Raw genomic sequence first — 16,033 nt, 5'->3', positions numbered from 1 at the left:
AGCACCTAATTTATTTTACTAATTTGCTTGGGCCCAGCCAACAGCTGGGACTGTGACATATACTTGGATCAAGTACCTAGGTGATATAACTCTCCAGCCTGGGCCTTACCACAGGGTGCATTGTGACATATCTTTGGACTTACCACCTATGTGATGTGACTCTACTGTCTTGCCTCATCTTGGCCTCCATTGAGGATTGTGACATATTGCTGGGCCCAGTACTTAAGTTATGTGACTCTTCTTTGCTGCTTGTGCTTTTAGAAGGGATTGTGACATATTGCTGGGCCAAGAACGTAGGTGTTGTGACTCTCCTGCCTTGGCCCTTCCTTCAGGAAAAATTGTGACATGACTCCGGGTTTATTACCAAGGCGATGTGACTCCCATCTCCTGTGTGGGCAAGCCCAAAAGGGTCACTGTGACATACTTCTGGACACCTCACAGAAATGGTATAACTTTTCTCTCATTCCAGGACCCTGGTCTCATTAGAAATTGTGAAATACCTGTGGGCCTATAACCTAAGTAATGTGACTCTCCTGTCCTGCATGGATCCTGCTTACGGGCAAGTTCATGACATTTGGCTGGGTCCATCACCTAGGTAATGTGACTCTCCTTTTCTTCACATGCCCTGCCACTGGTGAAGATTGTGACAAATCATGGGCCAATCAGCTGTGTGATGTGACTCTGTGCTTTTTCCTGGGTCCCGCTAACAGGGAGCATTGTGACATTGCCAGGCTCAGCAACTAGGTAATGTGACTCTTCTTACTCTCTGGGCCCTACTTACAGAAGGGATTGTGAAATACTGCTGAACCAAGAACTCGGATGATGTGACTTTCCTGCCTGTGCCCTGCCTACAGTGGGCATCATGACATATCACTGGGTCTAGCACCCAGGTGATGTGACTCTACTATTTTGTTCTTGCTGGCAGGTGAAATTGTGGCACATACCTGGGTCCAGATCACAACCACAATGATGACTCTCTTACCTGGACACAGACAGTGGGAGATATTTTGACTTGTGTAGCCGGAGAGGCTTAGTGCATGAGTGTCTGGGTCTCCTGCTTGGCCTGGATTCACAGAACATTGCAACCATCAGGACCTCATAGAAAGCCTATAGAGTGATAGAGAGTTGATGGGGCCTATATGCTTAGGTGAGATTGTGACTCTTGTATGCAGACCCAGCCGACAGGATCTTCATTCTTACACATAAATAGAGCCTATGAATGAGCCATTTAATCTCACACATACAAACAGTTTACCGTTAGGTGTGTCCTCTCATGTGGATCTGGTTTCAGCTGGTTTTGAGCTGTAATAGTTCAGCCTGTGAGGCTGTGAGTTCCCTATCAATTTAATCTGCCTTGGGTGAGGCTGGGGGCTCTTGCATTATACTTGTGTGCATTGTTGAGACTGTGTGTGCTCTTTAGCTTGGAACCCCCACACTCTCACAGGGTTGCCTCTCATGAAGCCAGGACTTGTGTGGAAACTGTGACTCATTTCTATACATTCTCAGTGTGTGAGTTGGGAAATATACCTTTGCCAGAACTGAGTGGTTGTGTGACTCTTTCCCTAGGCCAGCCCACAGATAAAAGTGGCACATACCTGCAATCACCTGTGTGAAATATTACCTGGGCTCTCTGCCTGCCTGCCAAAGGCGTTTTACATTTCGATAGCAGTGCTTGGTGATGTGACTCCCCCTGCCCGCTCCCTGCCTACAAAAGGCATTGTGACTTATTTCTGGGTTCATTACATAGATGATGTGACTTCATTCCTGCACTTAGGTGCATTTGACATTGTGGGTACTGCACCCAGGTAATGTGACTCTCTGAGTTCTTCCACATGGGAAGCATTGGAACCTCCTTAGCCCAGCACTGGTGATGTGTTCCCCTCTCTTACCGGTTCCATGCCCAGTGGGAGATTGTAAGCCAGGCTGGCGCGGTGGAGTAATGCTCGCCATACTTGTGGCTCTGCCCATGGGGAGACCCTGCTTGTTGATGACACATATCTAGGCTAATTACTTAGGTGAAGTGAGTCCCCTTTCCTGCCTAACCTCTGCCTACAGGGGGGATTTTGATATATCACTGGGCCCATCAGCCAGGTGATATGATTCTTTTGCCAGGGTCCTGCTTGCAAGGGGGATTGTGATGTATTTCTGGACCAGCACCCAAGTGATGTGTCTTTTCTGTCCTCTCCTTCCCCACAGGTTGTATTGTGCCATATACCTGGGACCCAATTATAAGCACAATGATGAATCTTTTACCTAGAGGAAAGACATGTGCAGGATGGTAGAACTTATCACTGGACCTTTCCCAGTGTTATTGTGACATATAACTTCGTCCAACGTGTGAGTAATTTGACTCTCCAGATGGCCCAGTTCACAAATAAAATTGTGACATATACCTTGGCCAAGAACCAAAGAGGTGTGACTCATGTGCCTGGGCACTGCTCTCAGAAAGATAGTGACATTACACTGCACCCAGCACCTAAGAGATGTGATTCTCCACTTCTACATGGGGCCTGCCTACAGCGAGACTTCTGACATATCAATGGGTTCAGCACTCAGGTGATATGACTTTCATTTTTCTTCCTGGGCCCTGCCCACATGGATAATTGTGACATATCAGTGGCTCCAACAATCAGGTGATGAGACTGTCTCATCTGGGATCTGTCAAAAAAGGGCATTCTGACATATTTCTTTTGCTTTTTTTGCCCCCAGACAGAGTCTTACTCTGTCGCCCAGGCTAGAGTGTAATGGTGTGATCTTGGCTCACTGCAACCTTCACCTCGAAGGTTATAGTGATTCTCTTGCCTCAGCCTCCTAAGTAGCTGGGACTACAGGCATGCACCACTATGCCAAGATAATTTTTTGTATTTTTAGTAGAGACAGGGTTTCACCATGTTGGGCAAGCTAGTCTCGAACTCCTGACCTGCTGCAGGAAGTCAGGGACCCTGAACAGATGGACCAACTGGAGCCGTGACAGAGGAACATAAATTGTGAAGATTTCATTTTAATATGGACATTTATCAGTTCCCAAATAATTTCTTATGCCTGTCTTTACTTTAATCTCTTAATCCTGTTATCTTCGCAAGCTGAGGATGTACGTCACCTCAGGACCACTGTGATAATTGTGTTAACTGTAAAAATTGATTGTAAAACATGTGTTTGAACAATATGAAATCAGTGCACCTTGAACAAGAACAGAATAACAGCGATTTTTAGGAAACAAGGGAAGACAACCATAAGGTCTGACTGCCTATGGGATCAGGCAAAAAGAGCCATATTTTTCTTCTTGCAGAGAGCCTATAAATGGACGTGCAAGTAGGAGAAATATCGCTAAATTCTTTTCCTGGCAAGGAATATTAATATTAATACCCTGGGAAAGGAATGCATTCTTGGGGGTAGGTCTATAAACGTCCACTCTGGGAATGTCTGTCTTATGTGGTTAAGGACTGAGCTATGCCCTGTCCTCCTGTAGTACCCTCAGGCTTACTAGGGTGGGAAAAAACTCCACCCTGGTAAATTTGTGGTCAGACCAGTTCCCTGCTCTTGAAACCTGTTTTTTGTTATTTCAGATGTTTATCAAGACAATATGTGCACCACTGAACATAAACCCTTATCAGTAGTTCTGCTTTTGTCCTTTGTCTTATGATCTTTGTTGGACCCTTATCAGTATTTCTGATTTTGCCCTTGTCCTGTTCCCTCAGAAGCATGTGATCTTTGTTAGACCCTCATTAGTAGTTCTGCATTTTGCCCTTTGAAGCATGTGATCTTTGTACCTGTTCCCTGTTCTTACACCTCCTCACCTTTTGAAACCCTTAATAAAACTTGCTTGTTTTGAGACTCAGGGGGCATCATGGTCCTACCAATATGTGATGTCACCCCCAGCAGTGCAGCTGTAAAATTCCTCTCTTTATACTGTCTCTCTTTATTTCTCAGCTGGCCGACACTTACGGAAAATAGAAAGAACCTACATTGAAATATTGGGGGTGGATTCCCCCAGTACTGAGCTCAAATGATCCACCCACCTCAGCCTCCCAAAGTGCTGGGAATACAGGCATGAGCCATCACGCCCGGCGTGACATATTTCTAAGCTCAGCACCCAAGTGCTATGACTGTCCTAACTGGGCCCTCCCTACACGTAGAATTGTGACATATCCCTGGGCCCAGTACTTAGGCCACATGACCCTCCTTTTTTTACCGAGGCCCAGCCCACAAAAGTAATTTTGACATTTCACTGGACCCAGCATCCAAGAATTGTTGTTCTTCTGCCTAGGCCCTGCCAACAGAGATACATTTCCCATATCCCTGCTTCAGCACTAGGTGATGTAACATGTTTTCTTGTCCACACCCACAGGTGTGATTTTGACATATACCTTTTCCTAGCATCTGAGTGATTTGTCTCTTTAGCCTGGGCTAATTCTACAAATAGAATTGTGATATATACCTGGCACAGGCACCTAGGTTATGTAACTCATGCCTTGGTGGTATCCTCAAAGGAGATTGTAATATATCACTGAACCAAGCACCTGGGGATGTGGCCCATGTCTTTTTCCCTGGGCCCTGTCCCAGTGGGGATTGTAAATATCCTTGGGCACTGTATCCATGTGATGTGACTCTCCTGCCTAAGCTCTTCACACAGAGGCATTGTGACATCTCTGGGCCCATCCCTTAGATGGTGTAATTCTCCTTTTGTGTCCAAGTGCTGCCTTCAGGAGGGATTGTGACATATGCCTGGACCAAGCACCTGGGTGATGTGACACTCATGCATGAGTCCTACCCTAAGGGGATATTTTTACATGTTGCTGAACTCAGCCTCTAGGTGATGTGACTCTACTCCCCTGCCTGGACCCTGTCCACAGCGGGCACTGGAACATTTCACTTGGCTCAGCACCAAGAAGATGTTACTCTCCTACCTGGACCTCTCCCGCAGGGGACACCTAGATGATGTGATTTTTCTTCCTGGTTCCTGCCCAGAATTCAAACGGGACATATACCTGGTCCCAAAACACAGGTAGAATAGCTCTCTCATGCCACAGGCAAAGACAATAGAGAGATTTTGACTCTTGTACCTAGGTTTGGAACAATGGGTACAAATTCCTGGTCCAGCTCCCAGGTGATCGGCCCTCTACCTGGTCCAGTTCTGCCTTGGAGGATTGTGACCTATGTTGGATAATGCAGGCATGGTGATGACTCACCATGCCTGGACTTAGCCAACAAAAGTTGACTCAGCCTCCAAAATAGAAAATCAGGTAAGATCATGGGTCCATGTATACCAGAATGAAGGTCTCTCAGAGCTGATTGCAGCTTTGCATATCATGTAAAATCTCTCCAGTAGGTAGCAAGTGTCTGAGAGCCCAGCACACAGCATGGTGTGACCTGACCCTCATATGTACACCCAGGTGACTGTAAGGATTGTTAAACTACCACACAAACACAGCCCACTGTTGAGGTTCTGAATTCATAACCAGAGACAGTCAGACCGAACTATGACCCTTGTATGTGGAGGAGGAGAATGCAGTCCATGAGCTGGATGGTGACTCATACCAGGATTAAATACACCTAATAGGCTGTGATGTTTCTACCAAGACACAGTGTGCAGGTGTGATTGGGGCTGTCATGCACAAACCAAATGCTGTGTAGAATGTGACTCATGTATTTGAACCCAACTCACGGGAGATGTTGACTCTCATACCTGGAGCTGAGATATGTGCTGGATTGTGAATCTCATGTCTGGATTTTGCAAAAGGTGTGATTGGCGGCACTGCACCTCATCTGGCCATCTGAGTAATATGACTCTCATGTGTGGGCCCAGCATGCATCAGATGGGATTGTTACATACACCTGGGCCAAGTACTTAGGTGATGTGACTCTCTTGCCAGGGCGAGCCCCGTACTATGGAGGATTTTAATATATTGCTGTACTCAGCACCTAGGTGATGTGACTTTTCTTCCTGGTTCCTGCTTAGAGTTGAGTGTGTGACATATATCTGGGCTCAAAGCCTGTTAATAACTCTCATATGGACCAAGACAATAGAGAGATTTTGCCTCTTGTAGATAAGCTTAGAACAATGGGAATGCCCAGGGTCTCCTACTTGTACAAGTTACAAGAAGATTATGACACTAACAGATATCATATAAAGCCCTTGGGTTGTACACAGAGTATACAGGAATGCCACAGAAGATGCAGATTACCCCTCCTATGCACACCCAGCTGACAGGATTGTCACCCTCACACATGGACAGAGACCACTGGTGAGATCCTGAATCTCAGTTGTAGGCAGGAGTCTAGGTTGGGTGTGCTGTGTGTGCAGATCCAGCCTGAATGCAGATGGTGACTCATTTCTGAACCCAGCCTACAGGCAAGGTGATAACTTTCATACTTGAACCCAGCCAGTAAGAAGCAGTATTGGCTCTTGTGCCTGGGCCTAATTAAGGCCATGGGCAGTATCATGGGATTATATCACCACTAAGTTTCAGGCAGATTCACATACCCTATGGAACTCTGTGGTACCAAGGGAAGGTGTAATAACAGGGCCTAGCACACAGGTGAGATTGTTACCCTGCTATGTACACCCAGCCAACAGTAAGGATTGTCATCCTCTCACATAAACACAGCTCACTAATGCGGTTCTGAATTTTACATCTGAAGGAAGTTGAAAGGTGACATTGTGACTCTTCTATGTGGATCTGGTCCACAGTTAGGAGGGTGACTCTCAAACCAAGATTCAGCAAAACTGTGAGCATGTGGCTGCCTGAGGCTGTTCACCTTGGGCGGGCTCCCAGCTCATGGATCTTGTCCATGATTGAGATTCAGTCTCTCATACTTGGACACAACTCACAGAAGGTGTTGACTCTTACAGCTGAACCCTGAAATGTGTGGGATTATGAATCTTATTCTCAGACCTTCCTGCAGGTGTAACATATACTTTTACCCAGCAGCTGATTGATTTTTCTGTTCTGTGGAAGCCTAGCTAACAATTGGGAGTTCAGATTCTGAAATATACCTGAACCAGGCCCCTAGGTGAATGTCACTCTCCAACCTGGAGGGCTGGTGCCACAGGGGTTTATAGTAGTGACATGTCTACAGACCTCACCTATATGTTGGCTCTACTTTCTTACTTATGTTCTGCCTCCATTAAGGATTTTGACATGTCACTGAGCTCACCAGTTTGGAATATGACTCTCCTCTAGTGGCTGTGCTCAGCTAACCAAATGATTGTGATATACAGCTAGGTAATGTGACTTTCTTTTGCTATCTGTGCCCTTTCTACATAAGGGATGGTAGTGCCACTGGGCCAAGCATCCAGGTGTTCCTCTTCTGCATGAGCCCTGTTCTCAGGAGAAATTGCAATCTATCTCTGGGCCAATCATCAAAGTGAAGTGACTCCAACCCAAATGATACCACTATTTTTCCTGGGTTCTTATTACAGAAGGCATTGTGAACATTGTGAAATATCTCTAGACTCATCAGCTAAGTGATGTGACTCTTCTTTCCTGCCTGATCCCTGCCCCCAAGAGGCATTGTGACATAGCACTGGCTCCAGCCTCTAGGTAATGTAACTGTCCTGCTTGCCCTTGCCCACAGAGGGCATTGTGACTTGCTGGCCGAGCACATAGGTGTCTTGACCCTCCTGGTGTCTCTGCCTCAGGAGATTTTGACCTACTTAGAAGTGCTTGGTGCTTGACATATCTCTGGCCATCACCCAGGTGATGCAACCCTGGTCTGTCTCCACAGTTGGAATTGGGAAATACACATGGGCTCAGCTTACGGGTGGACTGATGACTCATCTGGAGATATATTGACTCACCGTGGATCTTGGAAGGAAAACCTTAAGGTCCTGGAATTCAACCAGAATTGTAGTACCCAGCACAGAAGAGAACACTGATTTCCATGCACATTGTATGAAGCCCTCAAGTGCTATAAAGAGTGCCATAACAGAGCCCAGCACACAGGGAAAATTGTGGCTGTTGTATGCAAACTCAGACAAAGTAGGGTTCTTCAGCTTCCCACATTAACAGAACCCTGTTGGGGAGTTCTGAATCACACACCAAGAGCCAATGGAGTTGGAACTGTGAATCTTATACATCAATCCAATCAACAGATGAGATGATGCTTACCAAGTCAGGATTCCAGAGTACCTGGGGGATGTGCTTCCCTATCAAACACAGTCTGTTGGTGAGATTTGGGTTCTCCGCATTGATTTCCCCAGTCCATGTTGAATTTGAAGGCTTGCATAGTTGTGAACTCAACCCACAAGGAGTGTTGATATATCATATACCTTTAGCTGGAAAATGTAGTTGTGAATTTCTGCTATTATTGGGTCGATTATGGAGTTCCATTGCTGTTCCTGTGAGCTGGGTTCAAAAAATCAGTCACTATCAGGCTGGGCACGGTGGCTGTGCATAATCCCAGCACTGGGAGGCGAGGCGAGTGGATCGAGGTGGGAATCAGAACCATCCACAATAACAAACCCCGTCTCTACTAAAAATGTCTAAAAAAACTAGCCAGAGGTGGCGAGGCTTGTAGTCCCAACTTCTCTCAGGAGGCAGAGGCAGGAAGAATGCGGCGTGAAGCCAGGGCCCAGGCCACAGGTGAGATCCAGCCACTGCACTCCAGCCTGGAGGTTGAAATGAGACTCCATCAAAAAAAAAAAAAAAAAAAAAAAAAAAAAAAAAAAATCAGTCACCTCACCTGTATCTGCATCTACATATGACAGTCATAATTCCAAGTCTGGATTGAGTTTGCATGTGAGATTTAGGACCTCACCAGTGAGCACTGTCTTTGTGTGAGGGTGACAATTCTATCAGCTGGATGTGCATGACAGTCACAATCTCACCTTTGTTCTGGGTCCTGTTATAACACTGTATCACATGTGGGCTTCATACAATATACCTCAGTATGCAACAATGTCCTTTATCTAAGTAGGAGACCCAGGACTGTCCCAAGTCTAGATATCAGAGTCAAAATCTGTTCTCTTAGCTGGATCTAAGTATGAGAGTCATCATCTCACCTTTGAGCTGTGATCATGTATATGTCACAATTTCACCTGTGGGCAGGAACCAGACAACAGGAGTCATATCACCTGGGTGCTGGGTAAGTGATACAACACAATTCTTACTTGGGCAGGGTCCAGGCAGCCAGAGGATACATCACCTATGACTGGCCCAGTGATGGGTGAAAATCTTCTCGGTGGAGGCCCATTCAGGAGAGTCTAGCTTATGATAAAAACAATTCAACTTTGATGTATAGAAAGACTCAACAATGTTACTCTCTTCAATACATGATTTTTATTACATTTTTATATTGTGCATTTCATAATAAATTGTTTAAGTTATATGTATTTTTAATACTTTTGCCTCCTATCTTTTATCCCTGAGTTAAAAGTAATTCATGCACCACCATTACAGGCATCATTAGTATTTTACTCATTTTTCTCCACCTATACCTAAATAATGATACAATTTAATTCCAATATTTATTTTATATATAATTAATCTCACAGTATTATAAAACATATTGTTTTTGCTTTGCCATATTATTTTCTGGTGTTCATATGGCTATATTATAGATCTTATAATTTGTGTAATAGCAAGAATATATTAATAACAGAAATAGCACTTCAAATATCTTTTTTAAATACTTATTAATTAAAAGGTTCCATTTTCAACTGGGCACGGTGGCTCACGTGAGCTGGTGGCTGCATACCAATTCCCAGCACTTTGGGAGGCTGAGGCGGATCACGAGGTCTCGAGATCCATCATCCTGGCCAACATGGTGGAACACGTCTCTACTAAAATACAAAAATTAGTTGGGTACGGCATGCCTGTAGTCCCAGGGTGCCATGCGTCTGTGATCCCAGCTACTCGGAGAGCTGAGGCAGGAGGTCAGCTTAAGCCGGGAGGCAGAAATTGCAGTGAGCCGAGATAATGCCACTGCCCTTCAGCTTGGGCAACAGAGCAAAACTCTGTCTCAAAAAAAAAAAAAAAAAGGTTCTATTTTCATTAGACTTTTACTAATTCTTCTAATATATTTTTTGTGAAATTTTACTGCTATACATTGCATGCCAATAATTTAAAATGCCAGATTTTCATAAGTTCATAGTCACATTTGAAAACTGTAGTTATTTAAAAAATTATATTCTGATACATCTATGCTAATATTCAGTATTTCAACATGTTTTATTTTTGTTTTTAACTCCATTTTACTTCATGGTTTTTTCATATAGGTTTCTTTTGATTATTTAATTGTATTTTGTTTTTAACCTTACATTTATGATTTGGATGGTAATTTTTCACTCTGAATTATTTATAAAAATGTGGTGTTTAAGAGGGCCGGGCGAGGTGGCTCACACCTGTAACTCCAGCACTTTGGGAGGCCGAGGCAGGTGGATCACCTGAGGTCAGGAGTTCGAGACCAGCCTGACCAACATGGAGAAACCCCGTCTTTACTAAAAATACGAAATTAGCCAGGCATGGTGGCACATGCCTGTAATCCCAGCTACTTGGAAGACTGAGGCAGGAGAATCATTTGAACCCGGGAGGCGGAAGTTGCGGTGAGCCAAGATCATGCCATTGCTCTCCAGCCTGGGCAACAAGAGTGAACTTCCATCTAAAAAAAAAAATGTGGTGTTTAACTCAAATATAAATCACTGGGTTTCACTTGGGGAAAATTTTTAAAAACAAGTATAAGTTAGATATTTCTTTTTTCTTTTTTTTGAGATGGAGTCTCACTCTGTTGCCCAGGCTGGAGTGTAGTGGCAGGTGCCAGGCTCACTGCAAACTCTGCCTCCCCGGTTCAAGAAATTCTGCCTCAGCCTCCCGAGTAGCTGGGACTACAGGCGCGTACCACCACGCCCGACTAATTTTTTGTATTTTTAGTAAAGATGGGGTTTCATCATGCTGGCCAGGCTGGTCTCGAATGCCTGACCTCGTGATCTGCCCTCCTCGACCTCCCAACGTGCTGGGATTCCAGGCGTGAGCCACCCTGCCCAGCTCCACAAGTCAGACATTTCTATTGCCTATAAAAGTTACTTATGCGATATTTGCCTGTGTAAATATTGTCCCATTTTGTTTATTAATTATCTTGTTTATTTCTTTTCTCGGATGGTTGTCAGTGTTTCATTGTCTGGATGAGTAGTCAGAAAGACAGTCAAATGTGGGGAGAAATGGCCAAAACCAAAGAGCTACAGGCCCCATGCAGCTTTGAATTCCAACGGGGCAAAGTATTATTAAGTCTTTAAAGCCTTGAGATACCTTTACTTGACTCCATGTCTCACATGTGGGCATGCTGGATGCAAGGGTGGACCTCATGGCCTGGTACCTTCATGGACTGGAATTGAGTGCCTGTGGCTTTTCCAGGCACAGCAAGTCACAGGGACTGTCACCTCAGTCTAGAGTATAGTAGACTTCTCACAACCTAGCAGGCACCTCAGTGGGGACTGCAATGAGGGTCTAACCCCACATTTCCTTCTGCATTGCCCTATTACAGGTTTCCTCCATGAGGGGCCTGCCCTGTAGAAGACTTCGCCTGAACATCCACAGGTATTTTATCCATCCTCCGGAAATCTAGAAGTAAAGGTTCCTAGAGCTCAACTCTTGTCTATGTGCACTTGCATGCCCAACACCACATGGAAGCCACCACCAAGGCTTGAGGATTGCACTTTCTGGAAGAAATAACCTGCTGTCCCTTTGGCCCCTTTCTTTTAGCCACAGCTGGATCTTGAGGGGTTGGGATACAGGGCACCAAGTCCCAAGGCTTCATAGAGTAATGGGGCCCTGGGCCTTGACCATGAAACCATTGTTTCCTCCCTAGGGCTCCTGGCCTGTGATGGAAGGACCTGCCTCAGCCCAGGATATGACCTGAAGACATTTTCCCATTGTCTTGGCTGTCAACATTTGGTTTTTCTTTACTTTTTGCAAATTCTTGCAGTGGCTTGAATTTCTTTTCCCCAAAAATGGGTTTTATAATTCCAATTCATGATCAGGTTGCAAACTTTCCAAATCTCTTTGTATGTTCTGTCACTTTAAACATAAGTTTCCTCTTTCATCTCCATCTGGAGATGATCCCTCAGCCTGGACATTATCATCTATGTCACACACATTTTGGTCAAAAAGCATTCAACAAGTCTCTAGGAAGTTCCAAACTTTCCCACATTTTTTCATCTTTCTGAGCTCTCTAAACTGTTTCAACCTCTGCCTATTACCTACTTCAAAGTCACTTCCACATTTTCACCATTCTTTATAGCCGCGGGCTCCCAAACTCCCTGGAAGTATTAATTTTCTGTATTGGGGTCTGTTTTCACATCACTATAAAGGTAATATCAGAGACGTAATTACACAGGCGGACGCACTGGATGCATTTCTGCCTCTGTAATGGTTGGGAGGTCTCTAGGAACCCGCATCATGGAAGGCAGCAGCTAAACAGTCACCAGGAAGTGAGGAGTAGAGAGAGGGAGCAGAAAACACAACCACTTATAAAACCATTAGGATCTTGAGTGTGGAAACCACTATAACGTCTAGAACAGAATGGGGGGAAAATTACTCCCCATAAACCCAATCACCTCCCCAAGTCCCTCCCCTGAATGTATCACACCCGAGATAAGACTATGGGATATGATTTTACAGTAATGAATTAATACCAGTACAATTATAGATTTATTTTTGGAGGGATTTCTCTTTGAGGTTTCCAGGTTTGTCTAATTATCCAATCTTTATTAAAAATAATCTTTTTGTTCTCAATATTGTTCTTTCTCTCTTTGTTCCTTGGAAAATGCATACAAACTCTCTACAATACTAAAACTACTTACCTCTACTCTTTGATGGCTTATTGTCTTTGCACTGTGAGATTTTGGAACGGTGTCCTTGCTCTGGTCATCCAGGCTGTAGCAGTGGCACCAGCTCACTGCAACCTCTCTTGCCTCCCAAGATCAAGTGATTCCTCCTGCCTCAGTTTTCCTAGTAGCTGGAAATACAGGGCACACACCAGCACACCCAGCTAATTTATTGTATTTAGTAAAGATGGGGTTTCACCATTTTGACCACAGGCTGGTTCTAACTCCGACCTCAAACATTCGCCTGTACCAGCCTCCAAAGTGCTGAGATTATATAATGACAATGCCCAATATATATCTTTAGAGAAATATATTTTGTATGTGTAACTCATGTAAATAAAACCAAAAATGCCTGCGTTTCTGCTTAGAGTTAGCAGAGAGTCATGTTAAAATATAAAACAAGTTTTAAAAAATTTTATCAAAGACTCAGAAATGTATTGATATTAATTATAATTGCAGGTAAATTTTATGACCAAAACAGACCCTGTGGTTACTAATAACTAAATTTATACAGCCTAACTTAAACTGTATAATGGGATTGTTCAATAAATACATGCTTGGAGGGGGTGAGGAATACCTCATTTACTCTTGTTGTGGATAATTAAACAGCGGGCGTCAAAATTTAAAATGTCTCGGCATGCTGTAGGGTGTGTGTATGTTAGAACAAGCCCCACAAAATTGGGTTACAACCTAGCCCTCAAAAACTGAGGCCATATCAACATCTGCAGCACGGGAGACAAACACATTACAAAGCCCATGCAAGTTGGAAGTGTTGTGGGTCAGAACAGCGCAGAACACCTGGCTCCACCCAGAGCTGAAAACAGCCAAACACATTTCTAAGCCATAAACAGTAGCACATAATCTGTGCCTTGGCCACATGCTCCTGCTGCAGTTAACTAGTCCAACCCATTCTCAATTTGGCTTGATCCCTTCATTTCCTATAGATACTCTTTTAGCTACCAATTATTCATGAAACAATGCTAATGACTGGCTTTGCTGTTAATAAATATGAGGCTCAAAGCTCCTTAAAGGCTTATATCTTGCATTTCCACCACCCCTATATTTCTGTAGCTCGTGTCTTTAATTCTCTTAGTACCACTGGGTTAGGGTCTCCAACTGAACTGGTCTCTGTATGTGGCACACCATTCACTCCACATTTTTTAAAATCGAAAAAAGAATACAAATTTGAATTACGAGAACAAAATTCTTCAACTTATTTGCAGTTTAAACCATTGGCAGGCCAGGTGTGGTGATCCCCGGCTATAACCCTGTACCCTTTGGGATGGGCGCAGGACTACCTGAGGTCAGGAGTTCAAGCACTCCCAGCCTCACAACATGGTGAAACCCTTGGCCTCTACTAAAACACATATGAAACATTGGTGGGTATGCCTCAGCTCAAGCATTGGCAGGCTGAGGCAGAAGAATCACTTGGACCCAGGAGGTGGAGGTTGCAGTGAACTGAGATCATGCCACTGCACTCCAGCCTGGGTGACAAAGTGAGACTCCATCTGTTTTTAAATAAATTATCTTAGATTCATTATGGTTTGAGAGTTGGTTAAAGGCTTTGTTACATTTTTATACATTTATAAGATTTTTCACAATTTGAATTCCCTTATGTACAATTAAGGTTTGGACCTAGATAAAGACTTGGCCACATTCCCTACACTTGTAGTGCTTTTTTTTTAGTATAAATTATTTTATGTATTATAAGGCCTGAGGGATGGACTTTGCCACACTATTCACATTTGTAGAGTTTCTCTCCAGTATGAATTATCTTATGTTTAGCAAGACTTGAATGCCACTTAAAAGCTTTGTCACATTCTTCACATTTGTATGGTTTCTCTCCAGTATGAATTCTCTTATGTGCCTTAACGGTTGAGGAGCAGCTAAAGGCTTTGCCACATTCTTCACATGTGTAGGGTTTCTCTCCAGTATGAATTATCTTATGTGTCTTAAGGGTCGAAGAGCAGTTAAAGGCTTTGCCACATTCTTCACATGTGTAGGGTTTCTCTCCAGTATGAACTCTTTTGTGGTAAGTGAGGGCTGCGGATACACTAAAGGCTTTGCCACATTCTTCACATGTGTAGGGTCTTTCTCCAGTATGAATTCTCTTGTGGTTAGTAAATGTTGAGGAGCGCCTAAAGGCTTGGCCACATTCTTCACATGTGTAGGGTTTCTCTCCGGTGTGAATTCTCTTATGTCTAGTAAGGTTTGAGGACCAGCTAAAGGCCTTGCCACATTCCTCACATCTGTAGGGTTTCTCTCCAGTAAGAATTCTTTTATGTGTAGTACGGTTTGAGGAGTGGTTAAAGGATTTGTCACATTCTTCACATTTGTAGGACTTCTCCATAGTATGAATTATCTGATGTTGATTTAGTTGTGAGAGCATGCAAAATGATTTGCCATATTTTTCACATTTCAAATGTTTCTTTCTAGTATATCTTGTATTAAGTCTATTGGAATTTGAAAATTTATCTAAGACTTTGACACATTTATGAGTCTGAAATATTTTGTTTTGGGTATTTGACACATGTTGGTTAACTTCATTATAACCTTCTTCGTGCACCTCACACTCATCCCCTTTTTGACAACATTTTTTTAATTGTAAATTCTCATGTCCACATTTTCCATATGTTCTTGATACTACTTTCTGGAGTGAATCTTTTATGCCCTGCTCAGGCTGAAGGTCTTGGTTGAAATGAGAACACGTAACTGAAAAACATAAAAATCACAAGTTACTTCACTTACTAGACTCAGATAAATACACTGCACAAATCAAATATATAAAAGTATTCAAGGTACATTAGCAAAATGGTATATCAAAATACCACAGGTCATAATTACTTCATAGACATATAAATGTAACAAAATCATAGTGATCAAAATACCTTTGTTGGAAATTTATAAATAAAGTAAGTGTGTGCACCATGTGAGCACAATGTCAAGAACCATATAGAGTGAAAAGAAAAGTCAGCTACATTTACCCAACACAGCCCTTCCTCATCCCCGATAGAAGAACATCGTTTAATGACAGCTTTAAGTCTTCTGAGATCAAAAGTGTTACAACAGCAGAAAGACTGCCCTACCATAGACAGAAAATAGGTGTAGAAAGTAGTTACTGACCAGTAAGGAGAAATATGAAGAAGTCTTTTAACTGAAAAATAAATACAAAATTGCAGACAAGACAACATCCTGAGAACATGTTTGGGA

The 16,033-nt window shown here is 43.4% G+C and overlaps 1 protein-coding gene across 1 annotated transcript; it reads right to left on the bottom strand.

Annotated features, from left to right (window-relative positions):
- Window positions 1-14,274: 14,274 nt before the first annotated feature.
- LOC108584797 (putative zinc finger protein 735) lies at window positions 14,275-15,535 on the bottom strand (the record flags this gene model as incomplete). The annotated part of the gene is made up of 1 exon (XM_031661229.1): window positions 14,275-15,535. A coding segment is annotated over one exon (977 nt), but the record flags the coding sequence as incomplete, so codon positions are not given.
- Between the last annotated feature and the right edge of the window lie 498 nt (window positions 15,536-16,033).

The sequence above is a fragment of the Papio anubis genome, unplaced genomic scaffold (genome assembly GCF_008728515.1).
Source record: "Papio anubis isolate 15944 unplaced genomic scaffold, Panubis1.0 scaffold1116, whole genome shotgun sequence".
Taxonomy (NCBI): Eukaryota; Metazoa; Chordata; class Mammalia; order Primates; family Cercopithecidae; genus Papio; species Papio anubis.
Note: the sequence above shows the minus strand (reverse complement) of the source record. Positions and strands in the feature narration are given on the sequence as shown.